Source organism: Anguilla rostrata, chromosome 8 (genome assembly GCF_018555375.3).
Source record: "Anguilla rostrata isolate EN2019 chromosome 8, ASM1855537v3, whole genome shotgun sequence".
NCBI classification, from domain to species: domain Eukaryota; kingdom Metazoa; phylum Chordata; class Actinopteri; order Anguilliformes; family Anguillidae; genus Anguilla; species Anguilla rostrata.
Genome location: NC_057940.1, coordinates 7,213,441 through 7,222,861, shown reverse-complemented (window position 1 = coordinate 7,222,861; position 9,421 = coordinate 7,213,441). Strand labels below are relative to the sequence as shown.

The 9,421-nt window shown below is 49.2% G+C and overlaps 1 protein-coding gene across 1 annotated transcript in view; it reads right to left on the bottom strand.

Annotated features, from left to right (window-relative positions):
* Window positions 1–9,421, bottom strand: part of fbxl7 (F-box and leucine-rich repeat protein 7) — a 68,934-nt gene continuing 59,513 nt past the window's right edge. Inside the window, exons 3-4 of the mRNA XM_064346136.1 lie at window positions 3,773–4,384; window positions 1–759 (exon numbers count right to left, since the gene is read on the bottom strand). Coding sequence (XP_064202206.1) covers window positions 23–759; window positions 3,773–4,384 — 1,349 coding nt within the window. The 3' untranslated portion in view covers window positions 1–22. The remainder of the gene's footprint in view (window positions 760–3,772; window positions 4,385–9,421) is intronic.

The window sequence follows — 9,421 nt, the reverse complement described above, 5'->3', positions numbered from 1 at the left end:
CCGCCCGCTCGCTTGCCGTCCCTCAGAAGAAGGCGGGGTTGCTGTGCTCGATGACGCAGCGTCTGCAGTGGCGCTTGACGAAGCGCAGCGCCTCCTGTGGCACGTCGCAGTCCTGCACGTTGAGCAGCTGCAGGTCGAAGCAGTTGGCGGCCACCACCTGCAGGCCGCGGCCCGTGATGCTCTCGCACGACTTGAGGCTCAGCCGCTTCAGGTTGAAGCAGTTGAGCGCCAGCAGCTCCAGCCCGGCGTCCGACACCAGCGGGCACTTGCCGATGTCCAGCGACTTGAGCTTGGGGCAGTTCTTGGCCAGGTGCTCCAGCCCCTGGTCCGTCAGGCCCTCGCAGCCGCGCGCGTTCAGGTAGCGCAGCCGGCCGCAGTACTTGGCCACGTAGCGCACGCCCACGTCGGTGATGCGCCCGCAGTGCGCCACGCTCAGGTAGCGCAGGCGCCCCTCCAGCTTGGCGATCTCGCGCAGGCCGAAGTCGCTGACGAAGCGGCAGTCGCTGACGCTCAGCTCGCGCACCGACGGGCAGTAGATCACCAGGTAGCGCAGGCCCTCGTCCGTCAGGCGCACGCAGCGCCGCAGGTACAGGTGCGTCAGCTGCGTGCAGTGCGCCGCGATGGTGTGCAGGCCCTCGTCCTCCAGGGCGAAGCAGTCCGTCATGTCCAGGTAGCGGATGGAGATCTGCTGGCCGTGCATGGGCAGGAGCTTGAGGGACACCTCCCGCGTCAGGCTGATGCAGGTCACCTTCGAGCAGCCTGAATGAAAAAAGAGCAGGAGGAGAGAGAGAGAGAGAGTGCAGTTATGAGGGCGGCAGGAAGTGAACAAAAACCCTATTTCATATGCAACACGCTTCAACCTTTTGAAAAGTAGCCTTTTTGGAATGTTTGTTTTTTTTGTTTCTTTACATCCAAGTCAGTGTTCCAGAACACCACTCAGCTCAATCATCAGTAGCGATTGTGACATCAGCATTAGAGTGTTCAGTTAAGAACATTCTAATCACATTTTTACAATCTTACACCTTAAAAGGGTATATTTAGGCAGCTGAATAACAAGAATAAAAAGGGCAGAGAGAGAATTTGGGTTGTGCAGATTTTAAAACGTCCACTGTTTTCTTGTTTACCACAATGGCTTATTTAACACATCTCATTAGTTCCGTATAACAAGTTTTCTTTCTTCTTTCTTTTGCACAGGTGGAGCTGGCATGATCTTATCTTGTACTTCAGATACATTTTTGGAATAGCATAATGAGTGCTTTGCATTTTCGACCAGGATTTTTCACCATAACCCCAGCCTCCAAGGTCTCATAATGCGGTGCTAATAAAGATTAATAAAATAAGGTGCCTGATGTGCAATAGCTCAATGTCAACCAACTGCAAACCCCTCCAAAAGTCATAGCCTTCGACTTGGAAAAGCAGCCACCCTGAATAATTTAACATTTTAATCCCAGTTGTTAGGCTACTCTTTATTTCCCAGGCCAGGGAAAACAAAGGTACCATTATACTGCTTATTATTCCTTGGAACAATATTAATAACAGGAGCCTATTTGCATCCGACGTGTCAGGGTCGTTAAGATCAGCTACCGAAATGCCTGCTAACGCGAAACGCGGTTTTCCATTCGCGGAATGCCGGAGCATAAAATGACGGGCTCTAGGGAGCGTGAGCGCATTCGCGGGTTTCCTTTGGGCTCTCGCGTTTTCGTGAAAAAAAAGCGCTCCAGATGTTTCTTACCTGTCGCTCCTCGTTACTTCAAAGTGGTTCTCGGAAAACTACACAGCTATTCCCTAGCGGAGCCTTTGCAGAGAGCGTGATGTAAACTGGCATGTTGCACTTTCCCCTTTAAGTAGGCTAAATCACCTGAAATGTTTATTCTGCGATTCGTGAGAAATCTGTTGGGCTGCACTTGATGCGGATAAATCAGCGATACAACATTTGGACTGCTAAACGAACAATTTAACGTTCTTGGCTAATTGTATTTTGGACTGCCCGTCCTCCAAAACTTTAGAGGCACGGACGCGTAAGGGATGAAATGCGAGACCGAGCGCACGCATTATTTCCTCCAACAGGGGGAGGTTTTGCCTCGCGCATCCCCGAGATTAATAAGGGGCGGGAGGGATGTGAAGCAGGCAAGGAAGGGGCTGCCGCCGGACGGCACAATTCATAGCGCAAAACAACGCGAGTCAAACAGGAAGCTGAGTAGCGGATGTCAGAAAAGCACACCCCAGGAAAATGACTGGAGGTGCAGTATTGCCGTTTTCCTGATTGTTTGCATTCCAATCTTTTCCCTTCCTCCCTCGTGCGGCACCGCAGGTCTGACCTCGAATTGTGGTAGGCGAGTAAAGCACTCTGCGTGTGACGCGCTCTGGAGGGAGAGAGCAGTATGGAATCTGACTAAAAAAAATCCTCAGAGAAATCAGAATTTATTGTCTAAATATCCCCATTCATAGCGCAACTAGAGCACCAAACGAACAAGCAATTAAAATATGATTTCTATAAAGAAGAGAATGATCGGTTTTGTCCCCTGTCTTATTCAAAGAGCCCCTACGTGGATTTTCTTCCGCGTCCCTGTCACAGTCTCAGCGTCGCTCGCCACTTAACGACGGCAGCAGATGTGGCCCCCCCCTCGCCCGTTTTAAAACCGGGGAACCTCAGGGTCGAGTCAAGGTGGGCCCCTCCCCTTTCTTCTGCTAAAACCAGACTGGCAGATTCCGTGCGCCTCTTTAATACATTTCCCAGCCCTGGGAGGAAACCGGGATTATTATGGATTAGTCTACGAGGGGGAAAAAAATTCCCTGATGTCTCAGAGTGATATACAACGAGGGCCCTTAAGTCCTCAGCGCGTCTGGGATGACGAGCGGACATTTTGGGTTCCCTGGATTTTACTGCGCTCGAGCTTCCCGTTTTCCGGGAGGCCCGCGCCCATGCGCAATTTTAGGAAGGGTTTGCGAAACCGGCTTTGGCCGTTTCGTCGCGTCTCTGAGAATGCAGAATTGGGAGTCTGGTGATGCATTGTGGGCCGCGCTGACATTTATAGAAGCTTTAAAGTCAAGTCTGAGTATTGAGCACTGGTGCATCTGTAAAACTGCGCAGAGATTGATGTCTGAAAATGACATAATACTGGTCCCATGGACATTCTAGCCAAGATTATTGGTAAAGCCATGAACATAATTCTTTACAGCTGGGTTGCTATAAAAGGCCATGTAAAATATATATTGGTATCTCTGAGTTTTCCCAAAACCTTGAATTAATTATGAAGACATACTTCCAGATGGAGGGAGTTGCACAAAGAACACTGGTAATAATGACTAAATGACTAATCAGAGAATCAGGAAGCTGGGTAGTTTTTTTTTTTTTGGTGAGATGCACTAAACCAGACTCTAAATGTTTTTTTTTCTCCATGCTTGTAAAATGTTTTCAGTGCCTAATGTGATAATCGCCCTATTATTATTATTATTATTATTATTAGTAGTAGTAGTAGTAGTAGTAGTAGTAGAAGTGGTAGTATGAATAGTAGTAGTATGAAGGTGCCTTAATTCTTGGACACAGGTCTCACAGATGACATGACAGAGAGGGGATGTTTCTGGGTTTTTAACCCTTTGAAGAGTTGGTTTTTTGGAGTGTTTTTCTATGTCCATAGCTCCATTCCTCATAAGTACCAGTAATGATGTGTGACATCAGCATCAGAATGTTCAGTTAAGAAGATTCCAATCACGTATTTGTGACCTCACGTCTTAAAAGGGCTCGGAGGAACCGCAGGCTGTGCGGGGTTACCTGAGACGTCCAGGTGCTCCAGGTTGGGGCAGCGGGACACCACGTCGAAGACGGCCTCGTTGGAGACGTTGTAGCAGCCGGCCACCTCCAGGCGGCGCAGCTCCGGGCAGCACTGCGCCACCGTGTGCAGCCCGCGGTCGGTCAGCCGGCGGCAGCCGCTGGCCACCACCGTCTCCAGCATCAGGCACACGTTGGGCGTGTCCTGGCAGAGGCGGCGCGTCAGCACGCGCAGGGCGCGGTCGGCGTGCAGCAGGTCGCCCGTCAGCCGGATGCTCCGCCACAGCCGCGGGTCCCACGCCAGGTTGTACCAGCGGCGGCACACCCGCGCGCAGCGGCACAGCTGGTTGGTGGGCAGGTGAGCGAAGATCTGCAGGAAGACGTGGTCCGGCAGGAGGTCGACGGGCGCGGCCTGCTGGTCCTTCGGCGGGCGGAGGCGCGCCTGGGGGCGGATCAGGCCGGCGGGCGGGGCGTGCACCATGGCGACCGTCTCCCCGGTGATGGAGGAGGACGAGGTGGAGGACCCATTGGCTGGGAGCGGCAGGTGGGAGGAGCTGGGGGGTAGGATCAGGGCGGGGCTGGGCGTGCTCAGAGTCCGCATGCTAAGATCCGAATCTGAAGAACAAAGATAGAATATATCGTAGAGTTTGGTCTTTAGGCTTGGGAGTACGTACAGTACACACACACAGATAAAGGGCCAGTTTTCATAAACTCCAATCCCACATTTAAAATGTCAATGGCTGTGTGGCATAAGATAATTCTTTGAAATCAAGATCAGGCTCATGAGAGGTGCGCTCAGGCCACTTCCACTCTGGCATCACAACACCCTGCACCTTTTTAATGAAAAATATCTCTATTTATACTCGTCCCAAAGACTCTGGACTGTGTCCCAGTCATGGTTTTTGGAGCTTATAATTCCCTGGCATGGATTTCCCCCCATGCCAAGCTCAGAGAGAAAGACTCCTACGGTGCTCTCAAGACAGTCTAATTTGGGAGATTTATGCCCAATGGCAGTGGATACGCTATGGGTGAACGGGGGTCATTAAAAAAAAAAACCCCACAGAACTCTACCGGGACATTCAGTAGGACATTTGGGCAAGTGACTGGTGAAACGTCCATCGGCAAGTTACTACAGAAAAAGCTGATGGCACAGGATGTTAAAAAACTAGGCCCAGTAACTTTTGGGAGCATTGATGTGCGCGTTCATTTGACCAACCGACCAATCGTTAAGAGTGTGGTGCATGCACCCATTAGGACAGGAGAAACAAGGAAGTGAGATAGAGTTTAACAAATTAACCCAAACTAACAGCATTCAGGCAGAACTTCCCATCGACGTCTGAAAGCGTGTTGTTTTTAATCTGACGGCGTCTGGTGGAATATACTGTGATCCAAATCCTTTCTTACGCCTTTAAACTCTTCCATGAGATTCATAAGTCTGTAGCCTACATCACGGTCCACGCAAATTGATATTCCTCTGAGAGAACGATATGCATTGTTTGACTGAAATGCAACAGCTGGTCAGATTTGTTTATACTGGGCTCGGTAACAACAGATGGAATCAAGTGCTGCATTTTTTAAACAATGTACCATAAAAAGCTACTGTAGTTGCAAAACACAAGTGCGCCTTTCTTTTTCTGAAAACAATAAGGTCACACTTTTTTTTTTTTGGCTTGGTTTTGGCTTGACATTTCGGCTTCTTGGAATGCGGTGTAAACTGAACACTTTTAAATGGTTTACTTTTAGGGTACCGTCTAAATGTCAGCAACTGGTGCATTAGTCAGAAAAAAAACCCATTGTGTTTTGTGTTGTTTACTCTCACAAATCATTAACGTTCATTTTTTTTACTCTTGCCCCATAGCTGATTTCAGATTAAGTGCTGTGTGTGAGCAGCACTTCCTGTGAACAAAATTAAGTATAAAGCACAGGGCTCTGCGCTCTCTCCCACTTTAGTGATTACAGTACCGACAGAGTGGCCGCCCATTAAGTGCACGGCCATCAGAAAGTACAAATGGAAAAACACAAACTCCATTAAAAGCGCAGACACGCAACCCATAAAACCCAAACTTTCTGAGCCCGTTCTCCTTGCTTTTGTTTTTTTATTGGTCCTCTGCAGTTTATTCGCTTTTATTGTGTTTTTTTTTTTTAAGAGAATCTGGCTACCAAACTGTTTGGAAGGGGCACGGCAGGGCAGCCATTTTTTTTTTTCGTTTTTTTCTTTCGAACGAAACCGGAGAAGCGCGGCTTTTGAGGACGTTCTCTCGCGGTCGATGTGGACGCGAGGACCGAGGCGACGGCTGCCTGGCTTTAAAACCGCCCCGGTCTGTGGCCGCGGCGCGCATTTACCGACGCAAACGTCCCGCGACCGGCGCGGGCGACGCGGTTCTCTCTCCTCGCCCCGCCGAGTTCTTAACGACTCCCGAGGACACGCCAAACCTCACGCGGAACCCGGAGAAATGAACTGAGGGAAACTGGCCGGAGGAGGACGTCAAACCAAACCGCCCCCCCCCCCCAGCAATGACAGCACGTTTCGACCGAGGCGATCGTGCAAAGAGGCAAATTTCGGTTCACGCCACGGAACGTCCTCGCAGCAGTGGTCAGACCCCCATGGCTACATTTAGACTCGATGAATAAACATAAAAACCCTGTGTTCTGAGGAAGCCACGTCCCTTTGCAAACATTGGCCAGCTCAGCCACTGAGTCCTGCTTTGCACCAAATCGATGGTTTCAGTTCGGTGATGCCATGCGTCGTCTGGTGGCGAACGAAAACCCCGCCCCGAAACAGAAACGTCCAGGCGAAAGGGGAAGGAACGGGCTCAGACAAAATGAAAGAAGACACAGAGGAGAGGAGAACAAGGGAAAAAAAATGAATAGTGAAATATGTATGACAATATTAATTAGGAAAATAAGCCTTTTGGAGCTGAGACTGAGTTACTAATTGCAGTTACTAAAATCCAGGCTTGGGGACCCCATAGCTGACTGTTGAGGAGTGGGAGTGTGTTGTTCAGCCAGAAGTCAATCAAATGGAGGCATGCTGATGCACACACAAACACACACACACACACACACCACAAACCACACACGCTACTCCACCCTGGGCTAAGAAACCAGAAAAATGCCTGCCACTGTTGTCCGTTATATATAAAAATAAAAATATATAATTTTTTACGCTAAATTCAATCGGCTTTCAGACGCTCATTCTGCAGTTCTCAGAAGCACCACCGGGCCTGGCCCACGGACCCGAACGTTACCACCAATTATTCAATTCTGGATGCCTGCTTTCTGGTTTCCCTAAAGTGCGTTTGCGTTCGCGAGCTGACGGCCAACTGCTACGGATAAAACCTGGAATGAGTCTAACTGCTGTGCAGTGGAGATGCGATTTCCAGGCCTGGGACTGTGTGTCCTCCTTAATGAGGGACAAATAAGTCACATGCTTCTCTAACGTCCAGATCTGAGCCTGACAAATGATGTGGACAGTACTCAAAACACGCCAGGGCTGACTGTTACCGAAAATCATTAACTCACACTGCCAATTTCAAATTTGCAACCATATCCTGTTTTAGGAGCAAGGGATGGGGCACTTGCAGGCAATGAGAAAGCAAAGTCATCTCTGTTGCGCGCCGGATTGTTCTCTGCGGTTTTGTCATCGGCTAATGCTTAATTTTGCGTTGGCCCGAGCTCCGGGGTAATTCGATCCCCCTTCACGCTCACACATGCTAGAAATTAGCTTTTCCAGCTACAAACACTTGTTTGTGAGGAAAATCTGTACACTTTGCCAGGTCGACAGTCTTCGAGCGATGCTTTTGTGGTGAAGCTCCAGACTACGGGTCATTTTAAACAGTGGTTGAGAGGCACGCTGTGGGGAGGAGGGTCGACGGGTTGGGGGAGTGGGTTGGGGGGGTCGAGGGGGGGGGGATTGGTGGCACGACACGAGCGCACATCTGCGTGTCAGATAACGCCTCAAACTCTGGGCTCTAGCTAGACTCGCAGCGTTCAACTGCCAAATCAAACTGACCACAGCCCGACCGCGAATTTCGCAAAAAAAAAAAAAAAACCATAGACCTAACAGTTGAAAGACGGGCCACTGAAAACACAGCTCCGGGAAACGGCCCCACCTGCGAGCTGGCGCGCTCGCCTCTCCCCGCCCCGCTTCCTGTCGTGTTCTAATCGATCCCAGAGCCGCCGGGGCCCGTTCGGGTCGGCGCCGATGACAGCGGATCCGTGAGCTGACCCCGGCGGAACCGGAGGCGGCGAAACGCAACATCTGGGGCGTTAAAAAAAAAACGAAACCTTGCATCGCGTGCCCGATCGGCGCGTAAACAACATGTGCTGGTCCAGGTGCCCGTTAGCTGTGATGTTTTTGTAATGGCACCGGACCCCTCGCTGAGGGTCTGATCCCAGGCCAGCCTGGTATGACCCCACAGCTCAATTCATAAGTCCACATTCATCCTGAAGATTATATTCCGATTATATTGAATTGGCATTAAAAAAAAGTCTCTAAATCTAAATTGTTTATATTTTTGCCATAAAGCTATAGCATGTTTGCTATACCAGGAAGCTTCTGATTGAATGAAGACATTAATGATCTTTACCCATCCCTCCAGGAAAGGGATTTGAATAAGTGTTCACTTACACCTTCTTCGCAGCAGAGAGCAGTGCAATTCTGGGACACAGTTGCTCTGCATGTATTAAGCCTTTTAAATTTCAGTCAAGACAAAGATATTAAAATAGTAATGCTGAGAGAGAGTAAGTGTATTATGGGAAATTGCTGTTTCAGTAAGCAACAGCACCATCGTCCAGGAATGGAAACGTTAGTATCTAACATGAACTGCAATCAACTTGTCGCTGATTCTCTCAGCAGCTAAATAGAACCTTATATGTGTCGTATATGCCATAGTTTCGATCTCTGTTCACATATGTTCCCAGGCATACGAGCTACGCGTTTGGTACGGTCTGCGTTCTAGTTCCGTCATCCGCACAGCAGTACCGCGACATCCGACCGAACGCCGCTTTCACTTTGATATAAACGGTGGCCGCCCCAAGGCCAGATGGGGCAATAAACACATCAAACTGCTGGGGCAATTACACAAAAATTCGCCCTTTTGTTCTGACAGACAGGCTTTCTGAGTTGCCATGGTGTTTATTTATTTATTTTTTTATTGTTTTGGGAAATCCATGCGAATGCCTTTGATTCTCCTAGAAATCTTTGATCAGTTTTACTGGTTTACAGACGAGAAAGAAGCCTCCCCTTCAAAAACTGAGGACTTCCAGAAGACACACACTCCCTCTAGCTGTGGAGTGGCGGTTGGCTACAGTATTAATTGGTGCTCACTGTAAAAGAGAAACGGTCCCCTCTTCCCACAGATGAACTGTCAGTTGATTTGTGGCTAAGGATGAATGAAGCTTGGAACAATAAAACCTTCAATCCACATTGTTTAAAATTCCTTAACTGCCAAAGAAAATGGCGAACAATCACTAATGAATTCCATAAGGGACATTTTGAAACTTTACTGTTGTGGAATAGATGTATGGGATTCGATTTATTTTCAAACTGTGACCAGTGTGGACGGTGTGGTTGGACCCCCCTTCCGTGGGTCACGTCTGAATTCTGAAGCCAAGCGTAAAACAGAGTTTTTCTCTCCTCGTCAGAACGCA